This window comes from Kogia breviceps, chromosome 14, assembly GCF_026419965.1.
Source record: "Kogia breviceps isolate mKogBre1 chromosome 14, mKogBre1 haplotype 1, whole genome shotgun sequence".
Classification (NCBI taxonomy): Eukaryota; Metazoa; Chordata; class Mammalia; order Artiodactyla; family Physeteridae; genus Kogia; species Kogia breviceps.
In genome coordinates this window covers 15,154,341-15,175,073 of record NC_081323.1, presented here as the reverse complement: position 1 = coordinate 15,175,073, position 20,733 = coordinate 15,154,341, and the positions used below count along the sequence as shown (strand labels likewise).

The 20,733-nt window shown below is 40.8% G+C and overlaps 1 protein-coding gene across 4 annotated transcripts in view; it reads left to right on the top strand.

Annotated features, from left to right (window-relative positions):
- Positions 1-20,733, top strand: part of STK4 (serine/threonine kinase 4) — an 88,458-nt gene that overhangs the window by 56,584 nt on the left and 11,141 nt on the right. For 3 of the 4 annotated variants that reach the window (XM_059037809.2, XM_067012122.1, XM_067012121.1), the window contains one exon: positions 101-258. In XM_059037809.2, the coding sequence (XP_058893792.1) occupies positions 101-258 (158 nt within the window). Of the gene's footprint in view, positions 1-100; positions 259-18,615; positions 20,200-20,733 lie in introns of those variants that run through there. The other variant, XM_067012120.1, reaches the window with a different exon arrangement.

Below are 20,733 nucleotides of genomic sequence, written 5' to 3'. Positions count from 1 at the left end.
TGATTCCATGACCTTAGCCCATCTGGAGACAGATCCATTTACTAAACTTATCTGAAATCTGAGATACTATATTTCACCTTTTGTTTTTCTTGGTTTTCAGGAAGGGATGAGACCATGCAGCCTGCAAGACCATCTTTTCTTGAATACTTTGAACAAAAAGAAAAGGAAAATCAAATCAACAGCTTTGGCAAGAGTGTCCCTGGCCCACTGAAGAACTCTTCAGATTGGAAAGTTCCACAGGATGGAGACTATGAGTTCGTAAGTAGACTTGGAAGCAGATGGTCATGTCTGCGGGGGAAAGTTGTTTGAAATATCACACATCCAATTCTGTCATTTCACTGAAAGTGCAAAGTGCTTGAGCATTTTATTGTGCAGCTCACAGTTCCTCTAAATGCGGCTATGGGCCTCAGGAGTCTGAGACAACATTTTGACTGACATTTGAGCTGCTCCGAGGGCTCCCAACTAATTAGTGGCATCTTTTTTGCTTTAATAATTATTTATTCACTTGCCATTTTTCCTTTTGTTGAGTTTGAATTTGTTAATGGTAAAAGAAATGTTTAGTCATCCAGTGAAGATGCACTGTCTTTACTAGTTTATCTGGGATTGTGATTTTATATTTAAGAATTAGACTGGAGGGCAGTTAGTGCTCTTTTATAGTGTCTTTGTTGTTTGGCTAACCATTATCCTAATTTCAGTCTCTCTGAGAGGATTATTCTGAATTTTGTCCGAGGCTGAATATTAAATAATTCCAAAGTTTCATAGGAAAAACAGGGTGTGTATTTCCTCTTTCTGCTGTGGAACATTCTCCCTCAACCACAGACACTTGTTAATGTTCACAGAGATTTAATGTGTAGAGGCAGTAAAAAAAAAAAAAAAAAAAAAAATGTGCAAAAAAAAATAAGCTAAGGAGTCCGCATTCCTTTTCTAGAAAAGGATTTTCTCCTTAGGAGTATTTAATTTTTACACTCTTAAATTCTGTCATAATTCTGTTGTTTTTAAGAACTTAGTTTGCATACTAGATTTGGATTTGGGGAGGCTTTCTAGTCCTGGCTTTCTCCTATCCTACTGACCAGTCTAGAGGTCAGTTCTTTCATAACATAGTTTCTGCTTTTGTAGAGTAACAGGAATGTCATAGTTTATACAACTAATGATAGAGATCTTTTGAGGACCAGAATAACTTACCTGAGGTTATTTAACCGATTAGTCCCTGAACCCATGTTAGGACCCAAGCTCATTTGTTTTATCATCTGTTTGTTCACTCATTTATTTATTAGCTCTTTGAGTGCCAGTATGTGCTTGACACTCTTCTAGGGATATAGAAGTCAAAAACTCATCCCTCCTGGAGGTTTCATTTTAGAAGAAGGAAAATAAGGAAGCAAAAGGAAGTAAAAGTAAAAGGAAGTGTGTCAGATAGTGGTAAGTGTTGTAGAAAGTATGAAGCAGGAAAAGGGAGATTGGTGGGGAAGGGAAGGAGAAAAGGAGAGGGAGAGGGAGGGAGTGTGTGTGTGTCTGTGTGTGTGTGTGTGTGTGTAAATTTGTAGCAATTTAAAATAATGAGTTAAAGAAGTTCTCATTGGCAAGAAGATGAGAGAGTGAACTTTGTGACTATCCAGAGAAAGAGCTTCTCAGGCAGCTGGAATAGCAAATGTAAAGGTCTTGAGGCAGGCACTTGCTTAGTGTGTTTGCAGAACAGTGAAGTGAATAGTATGTTTGGAATGGCATCAGGGGGATGTGTTGTAGCAGGAAATGAGAGCAGAGATGTAATGGGGAGTCAGACAATGTTAGGGCTTTTGTGTAATAATAAGGACTTGAGCTTTTAGTCTGAGTGAAATGGAAAGCTACTGGCAAGATGTGACTTGATCCTACTTATGTTTTGAAAACATTAAGTTGGTTGCTATATTAACGCACTACAGGAAGACTAGATTTTGTGAACACAGGTGTAATGTTGTTACCTACTATATAGAAGAGGCCAAATACGGGGCACGTCTGCTGCCATTCCTCTCTTCTAGGTCTTTGGCATTCATATTTTCCACTGAGTCAGGATTCAGCTTCAGAATCCTTCTTAACACAGTGTTCCAGGCCGACACTGTTAATCAGAGTAGACTCAGAGATTTGAGTCTTCATGTTTGCGATTCCGTGTTGCTTCTGTAGTTGTCGTGGACATCTTTGTAAGGACTGATTTTCTCAGTTTAGTGAGTCTTTAGGTAAAGATGAAACAACTTCTGGGTACCAAATCACATCAGCATTGTGACAGAATGCTTAAGAATCCTCAACTCTGTATTCCCAGGTCTAGTTAATGATCCTGAGATTCCAGTCACTTTAAGCTAATCATTAATTTGGGATCAGCAGTTCCAGTGTTTGAAGAATTCACGTCTCTCTGCCATAGCCTTCCCATACTAAGATCATTGCCAGAGAACTTATTTTGATAGGCAAGCTACTTATGCAAAGGGACTTTAGTAGGTCTTTAGAGAGAGAGCCTGTTATTTGGGAAGGAGAAGACTCTTGGCGGGAGTGGGCCCATGAGCGCAGTGACTAGGTGAGCACATCGCCCAACCTGTATTATTCCTGGCTGGGGCAGCAGAAAGGCCCTGAGACTTATCAGAGGTTATAAACCGGCATCATCCAGCCCACACACCTTTTTTGTGTGTCCTACACAGTGCTTAAAAGTTTTAAATTAGTTGCCTGCGTTTAAAAATTGAGAGCTTCTACATGAAATGTTGGAACTCCAGCTTATTTTGAAAACTTGGGAGAGCTGACCATAGAAGACCTACATTTTTGGTTGACGGTTGTGTGGCGTGAGTAGCAGCTGCCCTCTTCGGGTCTGACCTCTCTAATTCTCCTCAAGATCTGATCTACTTCATTCACTTGTATTAAGTATCTAACCTGTCTGGCATTTTTAGGACATTTGATCTGGGGACTCGTGCTCTAAATCATTTGGATTTGTATATGTCCACAGCGTGTCTGAGCCAACCCATCCTGACGTATAAAATTTTATTCTAATTTTACCTTGAAAATTTCAGGAGAATTTATTTCAAAATTTTCTTTTAGGAGAATTTCAAGATAAACAATGAAAGACAATTGAGGTGGAATATATATGAGCTACTACACCAAAAAGTTCCAAAGAGCAGATGAAAACTATTTTTAATGCCTTGATATTCTTGCTGTATCACCTGCATCCCAAATCAAGCGTCTAAAATAATAGTCTCAAATAGTGTTTCCCAAAGTGTGATTCGCAGGCCAGCAGCGTCAGCATCACCTGGAAACCTGTTGGAAATGGTTTCTCAGGCCCTACCCAAGACACACTAAATCAGAATCTCTGGAGACAGTGCCCAGTAATCTGTGTTTTAACTTACCTTATGCATGATCCTAACCTGCTAAATTCATATAAATTTCTTCTTTCTTTCCTGTTAGTTACTATAGAATTTGTAAAATCACATGTATTCATATTTTATTAACATTGCATTACTTTAAAATTTCCTTTTTACTCCCGTTTTGAGTCTCCTGTACTCTTATTGGAGGTACCAAAGCAGTACCTAAAATCAGGAAAATGTACATTTGAAAGTGACGTCTGGCATGGAAAGAACCAGTTTGTTGAGTGAAGAAAGTGTTCTGAGTAACCTCACTAAGCTTAAAGAAGGATGTGTGTCAGACCAGCCGTCCTGTTCCCCCCAACCGTCTCTTAGAGAGAGACTTTTTGATTTCCCAGCGGGCAGTATTTAGTTATAAAGAAGGTATTCTCTTTCTTCCTGTGAAGGCAATTACTATTTTGAAATGAAATTTTTTTGCCCAAAATGGCAAATGGGAAGTAATTCAATCATCAACAGTGGCAGAACTTGATACTGACAAAAAATGTCATATTTTCATCTGAAACTGAATTCTTGTTGCATTTCTAAAATTGAATTGCCTTATTTGCCAAATTGAAAAAGCAACAAAGATTTCCTTTAACTTTTGAGGCATATTAAAGTATAAATCTCCAATTAGTATTTCATAGTCTGTAAACAGATGCATTTTTGGAAGTCAATGTTGCTTTTATGAGAATTCAAACCCTCCCATTTTGCCATCGTAAAGCCACAAAAAGCTGTCAACTTAAACCCAGTTTGGCTCATAGATCTTCCAAAAACACACTGTAATATTTTCGTCTAAGAAGGCTTAGTACCAGGAGGGTGAACGAGACAGACAAGACCCAGGCTTTCCTGGAGTTGACTGTGGTGAGGGAAACAGACCGTAAGTCAGGTAATATACCAGTTCAGGTAATAGTGGCTGTTGAAAAAAAAAAAAGCACAGTAAGAGATAGTGTGAGAGAAGGCCTTGCAGAGAGATGGGACATTCAGCAAGACCTGAATAAAGAGGGGAAGCCAGGCATGGGAAGGTGGAGGGAAGAAGTACAAAGTCTGAAGTAGGACACGGCGAGTGTATGTAAGGAGCAGCATGACACGCAGGATAGCAGTCCGTCATAAACACGTCAGTTATCACAGTGCATGCGAGCTCATTAAAATCACCTGTTGAGTGCTGGAGCCTCTGGATAAAAATAACAGTCAAAATTCAGCTAAACACTGTTTATAAGAGATATAGCTAAAATAAAATATCACCAAAGAGTTTAAAACAGAGGAGTGGAAAAAGATACGCCAGGCAAATATTCCTAAAAGAAAGTCGGTGAAACAATATTAACATCAGATAAGATAGAATCCAAGACAAAGGAACATTACCTGGGAAAGGGGCATATTTTAAGTTGCCAAAAGGTGTGCTTGATCCAGAGGACAAAAGTCATGAACCTATACAAAGCATATATATTTGTCCAAAACCAATAGAAGTACAAGGAGCAATGAGAAAACTGCAGTCATAGTTGATGGCTTACAATTCTTCTCTCAAAATTTGACATTTCAGTTAGACAAAACACCAAAACTTAACACAATTAACACGGTTGATAAAACAGAAAATAGGAACACTTTTCAAATAATCGTGAAAATTTTAAAACATATATGGAATAGTCACAAAATTTGACTATGTTTTAAAGTGCTTGAAAAAAATCTCAGTACAGAAGTCATCCAGGCCACATTCACCAACTATAATGAATAAAATTGGAAATTAACAAGAATAAAGTAGCCAAAGCCACTTTATTACACTTGGCAATGTAAAAGAATATTTCTAAATAATTCTTGCTTTAAAGATAAAATCGAAACAGAAATTATAAAATGTTGAGAAATGAACTATAAGAACCGTACAAAATCCAGATCACTGTCATTTAAACCCATGGGATGAAGCAAAAATGGTATTCATAGGAAGATTTATAGCCTTAGTTGTATTTTCTTTTTAGAATATACAAGAAAGAGTGTAAATAAGACAAAAATAAAGATAAAAGCAGAATTTAATGAAATAGCAAGCAAACAAAATTTGGGTCAGTAAAACCAAAAGTTTGTTCTTTGAAAGGAACCGCCATTTGGCAGATCTGGTCAAATTGAAAAGGAAGAAGATACCATAAACTGTAGCAGAGGAAAGGGGAGAGAATGCTACTAGAGATAGAACAGTGCAAGGATGGGAAGAGAATATTATTGTTTAAAATTTTATATCATTATATTTGAAAACCTAGATAACTAGGTGTTTAAACATTATACCATAGTTAGTTCCCATATGGAAGTGTAATTGCATACAAATATCCAAGATACTTTTGAAAAAGAAGACAATGAGGTTGGATCTATATGTACAACACCACGATAACGAAAGCATTGCAATATTGCCAGAAGAAAACATAGATCAATGGTAAGAGGATAGAGCTGAGAAATATATCTGTGTATATTATAGGAATTTATATACTTTTATATACTTTTTATATATATTTATATACTTTTTATAATTGCTACCTTTGTTTTTTAACATAGCTGTAGCCTTTCAGTTTTGAGAAGCAAGTTATATACTTTAAGTCTCTGTAGCTTTTTTTTTTCTTTTTTGTAGTTATGTAGTTATGTCTTTTGTTTCACTAGCAATGAATAGATTGATTCAGTGGTATCCCTCTGCTACAATCTGGTGCTGGTTATATAAACTAAGTAGGCTCTGATTGAGTCATAAATCCTGTGTCACAGGAGTGTGCGTAATCAGTGTCCCCGCAAACATCGTTAGATGCTCCAGGTATCAAAATGTTGCCGGGTTGGTATTAAGAACCAAAAGAATCCTGGAGGCCTGGGATTCCTAATTGCTGTAATCAGAACCTGAAATTTCTTAAGTTTGAATCTCATTACAACTGAAGCCAGATTTGGGTCAGTTACTTTAATTTTGCTAAATTTGAAGTCAGAAAAGAAAAAAGAAAAACAACTCTAAGTTTAGTACTATTTACTCTTCATCAGTCAGAAGCTTCCAAACATTTTGAAATGTAAGTTAGTTATTAATCTAGAAAGCAGAGTTTTCCATTTTCAGTTGAAGTGAGTGTAAATTATTTTTCTCACTTCTGAATCCACAGCCATGACATTGAATTGTGGTCTCATTTACCTAGACCTATCTTTTTTCACTCTTCTTCCTTTGAGCTGTCAGGTTCTTTCTTCAGTCTTTCTTCTTCGCTTCCCCTCCCTTTTTTTTCTCACACGGACTCTCGGCAGGTCAGTAATCTATATTCCTGGGACATGAAATGTTGAGAAGACAGGGAAAAGGTTTATGCCAATTTTCTCACCCCCATCCAAAGGCAGGATCTCTGTTAGAGTTTGAAAGTAGTATTTGCTTTAGTAGCCCTAGTACCTTTGAAAGAAAAATGATGATGTTGGACTCTTTTCATTCCTCGAGATGTAGTACTTATATCATTTCCCTCCCCAAATGTCACCATATTTACTTAAAAATCCTGTTGCTTCATCACTCAAGCGAAATACAACAGAATTGAGCATCTTTTGTCTTTGATGACATGTTCACTCCAAGCACCAATAATTCTGAATGGAAGGCGTGTCTCTTTTTCTTTCTTCATCTCACTATTGGAGTTCGATGCTGATGTTACTGAGATTTTGAGCTGCCAGTGTAAGGAAGAAGAGGTATTGAGAAGGTGATTCAGTGAGGAGAAGGCTGATTGATGGTAATTTATTGTATTGTAAAGGCACAACTCATTGTGTGTATTGATTGTTCTCTACATCCAAGTTTTTGGAAAGGAAAATATGAGATTTCACATTTATTTAGAGGGTCTTATAAGGTTGCAGTTGGGTCTATTTCTAAGGAAATATATTATGCCTATGTGTACTAAGCGACTGCTCTTTTGGTTGAGGTGGTATGTATGCCTGGGTAGTTTAGATCACTACAGTCAGACTATTAGGTTTCTCATCCTGACCACCATTTATTGAGTACTTTAGGGCCAGTTTCTTCTCCCTGTGCCTCAGTTTCCTCACTGTAAAATGGAGATAATACTGCTACCTGTAGGATAGATTTTGTGTGTGAGTGAGAATTAAGTGTGGTAATGCATATGAAGCGCCTTCAACATAATAGACATTTCATAAATGTTAACTTCCTTCTCTTTCCCTCACTTCTCCCTTCCTTTCTTGAAACACCATCGATGAAGTAAATTTCAGTAACCTAAACCCCCTTCCCCACCGATTTGCCATTGACTTTCATTTTAAAACCAGAGATACATTCCCGAAGAAAACTTGCTCCCAAAGAGACTGATTTAAAACTGCTCTAAAAGAAAGGAATCAGAACTATTACCAGCTGGAAACTGATTACCCAAAGTGGTCATGGGTATCATTTTTTAAAACTTCTCAATGCTTTCTTTCTTTCTTTCTTTCTTTATTTTTGTGGTACGCGGGCCTCACTGTTGTGGCCTCTCCCGTTGCAGAGCACAGGCTCCGGACGCACAGGCTCAGCGGCCATGGCTCACGGGCCCAGCCGCTCCACGGCATGTGGGATCCTCCCAGACCGGGGCACGAACCCGTGTCCCCTGCATCGGCAGGTGGACTCTCAACCACTGCGCCACCAGGGAAGCCCTCAATGCTTTCTTTTTTAAATTATTTTGTTTATTTATTTTACATCTTTATTGGAGTATAATTGCTTTACAGTGTTGTGTTAGTTTCTGCTGTATAACAAAGTGAATCAGCTATATGTATACATATATCCCCATTTCCCCTCCCTCTTGTGTCTCCCTCCCACCCCTCTAGGTGGTCACAAAGAACCGAGTTGATCTCCCTGTGCTATGCAGCTGCTTCCCACTAGCTAGCTGTTTTACATTTGGTAGTGTGTATACTCAGTGCTTTCTTGCTTTCCCTTACTTTTCTGTTCCATATGGTTTTCCTTTGTACCCACCCCTCATTTCATAAACTATTAACATTACTGATATTTTTCAAATCGCACTGACTACTTCCACTGCAGCACACACTTTTCACCAATAGGTGCCACCCTCTCACTTCTTGTGCGCCCAGCTTCCTGGGTAGAATAATTTCCTTGTGATACAGAGAGGTTGCCAGCTGTGTAAAATTAATGATAACATTCCCTCATCAACCTGAAAGTTGGACGTTCCTTGAAAATAGGTGTACCTTGTAGCTTAGACCAGTAGAATGAACATCAGATTATGTCAGAAGAGGGTTGAACGGCCCTGGCTTTAGCTGGGAGCTGGGATGAGTGACTTTTCTCTTTCAGGTTTGTGTTTCAGGTTTGCAGTATGTAAAATTCAAGCATAATTCCGACTGTCCTGCTTTTCCTCCATGGTTAGAGGAAGGATCAAATGAAACATCAGTTGGGGTTATTTGAACCAACTTGTGTGTGTGTGTGTGTGTGTGTGTGTGTGTGTGTGTGTGTGTGTGTGTGTGTGTGTGTGGTATGCAGGCCTCTCACTGTTGTGGCCTCTCCCGTTGCGGAGCACAGGCTCGGGACGCGCGGGCTCAGCGGCCGTGGCTCACGGGCCCAGCCGCTCCGCGGCATGTGGGATCTTCCCAGACCGGGGCACGAACCCGCGTCCCCTGCATCGGCAGGCGGATTCTCAACCACTGCGCCACCAGGGAAGCCCAATGGGAATTCTGTTAATAGTAGAAGACTATTTATTATTGACCCGAATGATTTTTTTCATGCTTATTCAGAACACAATGTAGATTGACAGGCTTTGCATTTCATCAATTATTTACATAAGTAATTCCCCTTGTCGGAACAATGTAATTTTTACCTTCCTTTGATGTTCTTTATTATATACTTTGTAACCGTGGGTTTTACAGTAATTGTGATGTTGTTCAGGAAAGGTCATGCTCACTGTAAAAAGGCATTATTATTTTAAGAACACTTTGAGTTTTGACCAAATATAACCTCTGTGAAAACAAAGGTATCAGTTGTAGAGGAGTCTTAATGTCTACAGCTAACACTTGATATGCCCTCTGGTGATATCTCTGTCACAAAGTGCCTATTGGTCTCATTCAGGCACTTATTCCCGAATTTTTCCCCCCTCATACCCTGTTATCTATTCAATATTAGCTTTTCTTACCTTAGTGGTAGACATTGAATATTTTTAGTAATCTTTTTTATTAATTTTTTTTAAAAATTTATACAATTTTTAAAGGTTCTATTCCATTTATAGTTATTAAAATATTGGCTGTATTCCCTGTGTTTTACAATACATCCTTGTAGCCTGTCTTACACCCAGATAGGTTGTACCTCCCACTCCAGTAATCTTCATATTGGTTGCTCATTATCTTGTCTTCTTTTCCCTCCCACCTTCTGTATTTATTTTATTATTATTTTTGTGTGTGTGATAAGAACTCTTTATTAACATAAGAGCTACCCTACTGGCAAATTTTTAAGTATATACAATACAGGATTATTTGCTGTAGGCACCATGCAGCATGGTAGATCTCTAAGACTTATTCATCTTGTATACCTGAACTTGGTACCCTCTGACTAATAACCTCCCCATTTCCCCACTTGTCTTATTTTAAATTTTACTGGCAGGGACATTTGCTCCTTTCAAGTTGTAGAATTTGAGAAGAACTGATGAAAATAGCAGTTACTGGGTGCTAATCGTGTGTTGGGTTCCTGCAGAAGTCTTGTCCCATTTGCCTCTCACAGCATCCTGGCGCAGAAGCTCCCACTCTTTGACAGAGAGGCTCAGAGACTCTGACTTATAGGTACCCGCCCGCCCATCCCCCCACGGCATGTGATTCATGGGTGACGAAGCTAGGCTTTCGATTTAAGTTTTCTGATATCAAGACCATAGTTTTTCTCAGAATAACACGCTTCTGTGGTGGGAAGTGTCACACACGTGCTGATGGTGAGTGATTCAGGGGCTGAACTGTCTTTCTCTGAGGGGCCCAGCACTTGGCAAATCGCCGTGGTACACAGGTATGTGTACCAGAATGTGTCATCTGATTACATGTTCGAACCCATTGTGCCTTCTGCGACAACCTTTCCAAATCTCTTCCTATTTGCTTCCTGTGACATCCATTCATCTGTGTGTATAGGAGCATGCATGTTAATCACCTTGTAAAATCGTTAGATGTGAAATTTAAGTTTTGTTCCCCTTCTGTAGTCTGTGTTAGTAGAAAACATTGATTGGAACAGCAGTGTTGGAACCCCCTAGATCAGAGTTGGATGAAGAATGTAAAGCATCTAGCGAAGTGCCTGGCATTCCTGCTCTATTGTTAATATGTTGGTTCCTTTCAGAGCGAGAGCTTAGATATCATTAAAGAGAGCAGTGGGCTGGCAGTCAGATCTCGGCTCTGATAGTAACTAGCTTTGTGTCCTTACGCAAGCCACCTAATCTTTCTGGGGCTCTCGTTTTTTTCATCTGCTAAGTAAAAGTGAGATGAAAAAGTCTTCAAGAGCCCTCAAGTTCTCTCAGCCTTTGTTCACTAATCTTTAAAATGGAGACAATGCGTACCTGTCAGGGGTTCATTTGGGCTGGAAAGAGATAGCCTGTGTAAAGCACATAAAAGATACTCAGTATATGGAAGTTTCTTTTTCCCCTGTCCTTCTACAATGCCGGGGAGGTGCTCTGGACACCCCAGAGACCAAAATGAGCACAGGAGGCAGGGTAACATGCTGACCGAGAGCCAGACACACCTGGATTCAGTCCTGGCTTCGCTGTTGACGGGATCTGTAACTCTAGGCCAGCCCCTTAACCTAGAATGAAGATACTGATCATACTTACCCCGGGCTTATTGAGAAGATTAAATTAGAAAAGGCTTTTACAGTGTTTAACAGAGTGCCTGACCCATAGTAGGCATTTGGTAAATTTTATATTCATGTGTAAGACTTAGGTGGGAGAGATGAACTACCAGGGCAAAAGAGTTAAAAATAACGAGGTAGGTCACCCCAGACAAGAGAGGCAGGAGGCAAGCCCAAAGCTCATTTCACAGTTCTTGTCGAGGGCCCTGCTGCTGTGGCTCCCCCCTCCTAGTTAAGTGGTGTTTGCTTCAAAGTATTTATTTAACACCTGAAATGAGCTTAATTCTGTTGAGGCTTTCTTGTTCATGGGGTTTAAATAACAAACTTACTGATTCCTACAGACGTTGTGTGTTTTCTCTGATGAGATTTCTTCCCTTCTATGCCTACCTGGGAGCTGTAGGACATGGAAAGTTCTCACATCGGTGTTCTTTTTCAAAACAGTTTTGATCCAGATGGGTGTGCTTGTTGGTATAAAATAGCTCGTGAGTGTGCGTGCGTGCGTGTGTGTGTGTGTGTGAAAGAGAGAGAGAGAAAGAGAAACTGAGATGAGAAAGACGCAAGACAGACCAAGAGAGAGCCATATCTGGGAGCCATCACCTGTCGAGTGCTCCTGCTTGTACAGCTGAATTCGCATTGCACACATCGGATTAGAGGGTGGCCAGCTGCTGGAAGAAGAGCAAACTCGTATCTACTTTATAGACCCACCAATCACTTCCATTTGCTCTTTACTTAACACAGTCATAGTAAAGACTATTTTAGGATTTTGTAGCCTTCAAATATGGATGTATCCCTTTAAAAATCTTATCTATATTCCTTTTTTTAAAAGTAGACTTTTTATTTTGAGATAACTGTAGATTCACATGTAGTTGTAAGAAATAATACAGAGAGATCCTGTGTACTCTATACCCAGTTGCCCCATTGGTAACATCTTGCAAAATCATAGCATAGTTTCACAACCAAGATATTGACATTCATCCATCAAGAGTGAAAGAACAGGGGCTTCCCTGGTGGCGCAGCGGTTGAGAGTCCGCCTGCCAATGCAGGGGACACGGGTTCGTGCCCCGGTCCGGGAAGATCCCACGTGCCGTGGAGCGGCTGGGCCCGTGAGCCATGGCCGCTGAGCCTGCTCGTCCGGAGCCTGTGCTCCGCAACGGGAGAGGCCACAACAGTGAGAGGCCCGCGTACCGCAAAAAAAAAAAAAAAAAAAAAAAAAAAAATCTTGGGGGAGCAGTGTTTAAAATGAAGTAAATCAAGGAATTGGTTGTCTTCTCCCAAGTGTTATTTTTCCCAGATATGGCAGGACCAAGCATAACGTTGTTTTCACTGGGAAGAAATGTTCCATTCCAGATTCAGGTGGACATTTTCTACTTTTGACATGCTGCTGAGACTGTGATTATAAACTACAACCATTCTAGGATGGATTTAAACCAGTTCCTGTGATGAATTAACACCTTGTGATAAAATACCATATATCATCTGTCACATTATCTGTGGCAACCCTTCTCTGTGCCAGATTGGTTAGTGAGGGCAACAGCCGCCCAGAATTTTATTGCTGAAGGGATGCTTTTAGTAGTGGTGCTGTGAGAGCACTTTATGCGAGAATTTTCAGAAATCGTGCTTGAGTTCCTGGTATTTGATCAGTTTTATGTACAGTTATATAGAAGGTATGGGATTCGGAGGATTTTGCCTGTTTTCATTCGCACGACCTCTCCTCCCATCTCAGTTTTTTCTTGTGGAAAATGAAAATCCCACAGGATTAGCCTTACTCCCTGACTACTGACCTTCCACCCATCCCTTCTCCTTTCCCCATCCCATCACCTTCCCCTTCTCCTGGCTACCTTCTGCAACTGGGCCTGTTCAATGAGGCGGAATGACCGTAGCCTCAAGGAAACTGTAGACTAGATGACCTTTAAGGTTTTGTCTGATCCTGGGAGCCAGTGATGCTGCATCAATGAACTCTTGTAGCTCCTCCAGTGTGACGGGTAGGTGAGCATCCCGCATTCACAGTGAGGGGAGAGACCAGGCTGTAGTACGTACCCCGTGGCTGTGGATTACACATCTAACCCTGAGGGGCCACGGGGACTGGGGAAGGGAGAGCCAGTTTGGCTGTGGCACACGTAATTTTTACAATTTGAATTACCGGAAAGGGTCTGAGCTCTCCAGTTCACCACGGATTGCTCCACTTCCTGTTTCCCTGTATCAGAACTGGCCCATTGAGCTCATTTTCCTTGCCTGTGCCGGCCCCTAAAAACAGCTGCGTTTATGACCTCTGATTTATGCAATCCCCAAATCGTGGACCTTTAGGTGGCTTCCGGCTTTTTAATATTAAACATTGTTTGAATGAACCACCTTTGCACAATACATATGTCCTTAGAGTTAATCCCTGCAAGTAGAACACTTGGGTCAAACTTTTATTTATTTATTTTTCAATTTTTTTAGATATTGGGGGTAGGAGTTTATTAATTTATTTATTTTGGCTGTGTTGGGTCTTTGTTTCTGTGCGAGGGCTTTCTCTAGTTGTGGCGAGTGGGGGCCACTCTTCATCGCGGTGCACGGGCCTCTCACTATCGCGGCCTCTCTTGTTGCGGAGCACAGGCTCCAGACACGCAGGCTCAGTAGTTGCGGCTCACGGGCCTAGTTGCTCCGCGGCATGTGGGATCCTCCCAGACCAGGGCTCGAACCCCTGTCCCCTGCGTTAGCAGGCAGGTTCTCAACCACTGCACCACCAGGGAAGCCCTTGGGTCAAACTTTATAAATTTAAGATTGTGATACCGATGGTCAAATCCACCTGTTGTTTTGCTGTCTGCGTTGTCAGTTTGTGTTATTTATCTCATTATCCTTGGAATTCTTATTTTCCTATTGATTTCAAAGAGTTCTTCATATATCAAGTGAGATTATGAACTTTTAAACATATACAATAAAGATATTTTCCTAGTTTTTAAAAACTTTATGTAAGGTGTCTAACTGTCCAGGTAGTTTTAGTTTTATGTGTTTTGATTTAGCAGCTTTTCCTTTATGGTTTCTGGAATTTAATGCCATGTTTAGAAGTTTTTCAGATCCCAACATTATAAAAATATTAACCCTTACTTTCTTTTAGAATGTTTATTTTTTTCATTTTCATTATTTATCCTGTCTGGAATGTGTCTTGGTGTAAAGAGTAAGGTTACGATCCAGCTTCATCTTTTTCTAAGCAGTTAGCCAATTTTACTTCCAACCAATGATTTTTAATATACCTGGTGAATTTGGAATTACCAAATCTTGAAGGCTTCTAATATTTTTAAGTGGCTTGTTTTTACAGGTAGCAAGTTTCCACTTCAAACTTTGAGTTTAAATATTTTTCTGCTTTTACAGCCTCTAGAAAGGAGCTGTGAACAGAACACCAGATTGGTTTTGGCATTAACTTAAAGCATCTCAAATAGGCTGATTCTACAGAATTTGATCCAAAGCATTTCTATGTCTTGATGCTTTTTTTGCCAAGCAAAATTGATTATTTCTGACTAAAAGGCCTTCAGTGCTGGACTGAAAAAGGAGTCAGGAGGTCCTCTTAGGCTGGTTGCAGGTTATATAATTTGACATCAAGTACAGTGCTTTTTCTTCTTCTCCTAAGTTTCTTTCTATTCTCTAGCCTCCAATGGTCAGTGTTTCTTGTTGCTGGGGACTTTATATTTGGGGGGCAAATTCAGACCCTCTCTAAGTCCTAGTAATTATAACTGTAAAATGCGTTTATTTTTTTCTTGGAAGTTTGATGAATAGGTATCTGAGGTCTTTCTTTGACAGTGATTCCCAGCTTTCTCTTGTATTGTAGAATTTAGCTGTGGGTTGAATTTGTTGTAATGGTATATTTTCACCTGCAATGATGATTCACTCTTTCACATCGGTTCTCTTTATGGCTTTAATTAGAAATGCTTTTAGTTCTTCTAGTTTGAAACTTACTTGAGTATCTTAGCGTCTTGGCAGGTCCCTCTTCTGTAGTCATATTCTCCTAAATTATGATAGTGTCTTTTAAAGATTTTATCATTGATGCTTGTTTTTAGGTTCACCTTGCAGGCAAAAAGGCAGATTCTGCTGCTGTGGTCGAAAGACAGTTTAGGTCTGGGTTAAAACCACCAGTCTTAGAGAAGAAAATGTCTTCTATGGTTCCTCCACCCCCAGCAATAATCATAGTTCACATTTTAAAGTATTTGTTTCCATATTTCTTATACTTAAATTGTTGTACACAGCTGAGATCATTCTGTGTATATAATATGGCATCTTGATTTTTTTTCACAACATATCAGACATTTTCTCATATCATTAGAAGCACCTATAAAATTATCATTCTGATGGTTACATAATAGTCCATCACATCATTTTATTATTATTATTATTATTTTTGCTGCATTGGGTCTTCGTTGCTGCGTGCGGGCTTTCTCTAGTTGTGGTGAGCAGGGGCTACTCTTCGTTGCGGTGCACGGGCTTCTCATTGCGGTGGCTTCTCTTGTTGTGGAGCACAGGCTCTAGGCGTGCTGGCTACAGTAGTTGTGGCACGCGGGCTCAGTAGTTGTGGCTCACGGGCTCTAGAGCGCAGGCTCAGTAGTTGTGGCACATGGGCTTAGTTGCTCCACAGCGTGTGGGATCTTCCTGGACCAGGGCTCAAACCTGTGTCCCCTGCATTGACAGGCAGATTCTCAACCACTGCGCCACCAGGGAAGCCCCACATCATGTTATTTTGATTGACTTCCTCATTCTCCTTTTATTTGGTGTTTAGTATTGGGAGCTTTTTTGGTTGGAGCGAGGTTGCTCTGAGATCATTCACACTTACTAAGCCAGGCTTTCTCTTCTTGTCACTGAGAGGTTTAGAAGTTGAGGCTTTGTGTTTGCTTTTTTTGTTTTGTTTTGTCATTAACTTTATTTTTTTTTTACTCTTTTTATGTATAATTTTATCTATTTTTAATTTTTTTAACATCCTTATTGGAGTATAATTGCTTTACAATCGTGTGTTAGTTTCTGCTTTACAACAAAGTGAATCAGTTATACATATACATATGTTCCCATATCTCTTCCCTCTTGCATCTCCCTCCCACACTCCCTATGCCACCCCTCTAGGTGGACACAAACCACCCAGCTGATCTCCTATGTGCTATGCGGCTGCTTCCCACTAGCTAGCTGGGACATATATACACTACCAAGTGTGTTTGCTTTGTTGTTTCGTCTGTGGAGTATGTGAATGAAGCCAGGATTTTAAACCTCAGATGCTACTCTCTCTGTCTCTGGCCACCATCTTTCCATCCTGGACTAGCTCCATGCTTGTTTACTTGTTAACCTTTCTTTGATGAGTTTCTTTTCATAATCCTGTGCTGGAAGAAAGGTGAATGGAGACCATGATTAGTACTCTGGTCTCCGATGCTGCAGTGCCTTGTGAGTGCCCAGGAGCCAGCCAGGTTAAACACCAGTTGCACATTAATGGTCTTTACTAGGGTAACCCTGCCGAGTGGCTCCTGGTGAGAAGACTGTCCTAAATTGTTCCTGACAAGGTATACTGTTTTTGTTTCAGATTTCTTATTTTTCCTGTAAAGCAGGGCTTTGAGGCTGAATTAATTTGTACTTGGGAATATAATGAGATCTTGTACTTTTTACTGTCAGAAAACCAGCCAAGAACATCAGTCAGAAAAAGAAATACGTATCTAAAATTGCCAGGGCAACCTGCTGTTTAGATATGCTTTCTGAGAAACCACATGGCAGATGAATGTCGTCTTTGTCCCGAGCCACAGCAGCCTTGTTCTGCTGGGGAATCGAGCAGCCGAGGGAAGCTTGGTTTTTAACTCGGTTATTGAAATGACACCAAGAACAAGGCATTAGTGCCGCAGCTCGTGACCCCAGAGGGTTGTTTAGAACGATATCAGCCTGTGTGAGCTTGACACTGGTTTTCATTGCCTTTGTTTGGTTCTGAGGCAACCTGATCCGTGGCTTGGCAGCCTCCTTCTTTCAAGTTCATTCTTCATGGCCGGTTACTCTCTGTTGTTACAGTGTAGGATGGTTTTTATCTCAACCACATGGTGAGCCAAAGAACAGAGTCCAGGCCATGGGTTTCGTGAATTTGGGTAGCAGCAGTGTGAATAAGAGTAAGAAATAATTTAGATCTAGATGGCTTAGAACAGAAGAGCAGAGGGCCTTCCCTGGTGGTCCAGCGGTTAAGACTCCACACTCCCAATGCAGGGGGCCTGGGTTTGATCCCTGATCAGGGAACTAGATCCCATATGCCGCAACTAGAGATCCCGTGTGCAACAACTAAGACCCAGAGCAGCCAAATAAATAAATAAACACTTTTTTAAAAAAGAACAGGGGCTTCCCTGGTGGTGCAGTGGTTGAGAGTCCGCCTGCCGATGCAGGGGACACGGGTTCGTTCCCCGGTCCAGGAAGATCCCACATGCCGCGGAGTGGCTGGGCCCGTGAGCCATGGCCGCTGAGCCTGTGCGTCCGGAGCCTGTGCTCCGCAACGGGAGAGGCCACAACAGTGAGACGCCTGTGTACCCCAAAAAAAGAAAAAAAAAAAAAAAAAAAGAACAGATGAGCAGAAACGGATCCTAAGACCTGCAAGCACTATCTTGACACCTCAGGCCCTAGGAAGGGCTGTCCTGAGGTCACTTCCACCTGGCTTCATTGAAAGCACAGGTAACAAATGGCCTATGTCCTGAATTCCTAGAAGCCATCGCCTCTCTCAATAAGCTCTCGTGGCATTGTGTCAGTCAGAGAGCGCTGGGCTTTCAGAATGGACAGGGGCCTTAAAGGGCGTGTGTTCTAGTCCTGCTACGTCTCCAACAAGACACATCGTCCAGCGTTTTCTTGACCGCTTCTGGTCATCTCTGAGAAGGGGGGATTCCACAGTTGGGAAATAGTACCTACCGCTGCTTTCAAAGGTCTGCCTGAAGATACCTTGTTTTTTGATTTCAGCCAAAATTTGTCCTTAGGGAACTTCTACCCTCATGTTTATTTTGATTATTCCTCACAGAAACTTTCCAGAAGGTTAGTTGGGATTATCTGGCTTTTCCATTTTACAGATGGAGACAGAGTATGTTATCCTGCAGACCTCAAATTCTCCACCTAAAGAATCAGGTTAACAATTAGAGCTGTAAGAGTTAACGAAGATCAAATGAGATAATACACAAAAAGTACTCGATGTAGTGTCCTGCTAATAGTGGTTAATAAATGTTTTTAAAATGCTGGCTTATATTATAGTAATTATTACTATAATCATTATACAACAAGTTCCTTAAATCCTACCCTGTCACCAGTGCAACCCCGGGGGGGCTTCTGTTTATCCTTCTGTGCTACCTTTCTGTATGCTTTCTTGATTTACCAGGAATAGCATTGTTAGTATTATAAGAAGGTGGGATTAGTATTATAACAATGGTTCTGGCCCCTGGAGATTTCCCTTCTTCCACAGGAGGAAGCTTCAGGAGTTGTATCAGTAGTCTGCCTTGTTGGGAGAACTGGAAATTGGGTTAACTTTTTTTTTTTTCCTGCTTATAGGGGAAACAGCTTTGCTCAGGAATATCATGGTTATCTCTATTTTCAAAGATTGCTTCATCCTCTGCATCTCTATTAGTTAAGTATACATTTCTTCCTTTATCCTTGTGGTCCAGATTTCTTAGTCTCTCGTCTTTTTGGTTTTATTCCAAGTAAATCTAGGGTATTTCCTCCCCTAGAGATCTTGATTGCATATAAGTTTTAAAATTTTTTGGCATCAAGTTTAGGATTTTAAAATTTGTAGAATATGTAGTTCCAGCTTGGTTTTCTTTCCTAGTGTTTGTTTCTTCTTTTTTTTCTTGATCAAATTTATCAGAAGTTTTCTGGGGTTTTGTGTTTTGGTTTGTTTTTTTTAGTCATTTGAAAGATTCAGCTTTTGGTTTGATTGATCCTTGCCATTGAGCATTAGCTTTTGAATTCATAAATTTATATTACCTTTATCTACTTTCTTTGGGCTTATTCTGGGTTTTTTCCTCCTCTAATTGGATAATTGAACTTAATAATTTTAAGTCATCTCTCTTGTCTAATCTATGCATGTAAGGCTCTAAAATTCCCTTTAAGTATTACTTGAACTACCTTCCACAATTTTTCATATGTAGTTTTTGCTTTATAAAGTCAAGTTTATTGAGGTTAAATTTATATACCATAAAATTGGCTTATTAAATTACTGTACAGTTTGCTGAGCTGTGACGGATGTGTACAGTTGTGTAAACACAACCATAATCGGGATATAGAACATTTCCATCACCCCCAGGAGTTCCCTCATGCTGTTTTTTGTTCTGCTAGTTTTGTCTTTTCTACGATGTTTGTGCGTGGAGTCAGTCACTCAGGGCATAATCCTCTGTGGAGGGCTCTTTCATTTAGTGTGTGCTGTTTTGCAGTTCATCGGCGTTGTCGCGTGTACCTGGAGTTGTTCTTTTGACTGCTTAGTAGTTTCGATTGTGTGGCTAAACCACAATTTGTTTATCTAGTCACCATTAGTATAGGTTTCAGTGGGAGGAAATAAGAGTATTTTAATCCTACACTTGGGCTGTAAATAAACATTCTCGACTATTCTGGATTTGGAATTGCCTGGGCATTTTTCAAATTGAAATTTTTCTTGGGCGTTTGGCATTTTGGACATTTTTCCATTAGTGGCCAAGCACGTGCTCGTGTGTGTCCTCACCGGCACCCTGTCTCCCTGTAGCAGTCTGGGTCCAGTCAGGAGATACAAACCACATTGTAGGTTAAATGGGGGAGGTTTACTACAAGCAGTTATTAATTTTAAAAAAGAGTACAAATGAACCTATCTACAAGACAGAAATAGAATAGAGTCACAGATATAGAAAACACACATCGTTACTGGGGGAAAGGCGGGGAGGGATAAACTGGGAGATTGGGATTGACACATACACACTACTATATGTAAAATAGATATCTAATAAGGACCTACTGTATAGCACAGGGAACTCTACTCAATACTCTATAATGGCCTAAAAAAGAATGGATATATGTATACGTATAACTGAGTCACTTTGCTGTACACCTGAAACTAACACAACATTGTAAATCAACTATCCTCCAATAAAAATTTAAAAAAATATACAAGGAGTTATTACCTATGATAAAAGAGGAGCTGTAAGGTATAGGGAAACTCTCTATGGTTCCCTAGGGCTGACAGAGCGTCCTCAAGGAAGGACCAAACTACCAGGGGTTCAGACCTCAATAGAGGAAGTGGGGTTCAGCCCGTGCCCTAGCAGAGGAGTTTGCCGGTTTGGCCAGACCCGAGCTGGCCCAGAGGCTCTGGGCAGACCATCCATGGCCCTCTGGAGTGCAGGCAAGGAGCAGGCAAGCAGCAGCCAGTGCCGCGGACGTGCATTGAGGGTCTGGGTACCAGCGGGGCCAGGAGACCTTCAGAGCCTGCAAATCTTGTGGGAGCTCTGGTGTCCACGTCGACAGGACTGCTGAAACATTATTACCAGGCTGAGGCTGCAAGGTCACACAGGAACCAGGATCTGGGCCGTGGCTGGGCCACACTCCACCAGCTGTCCTCACATCCACACTGTGGGCTCCAGTGCTGGACGCTCAGGGGAGCTGCCTCCTCCCGGCACTGTCCCCCCAGCCTCTCCTGAGAAAAACATC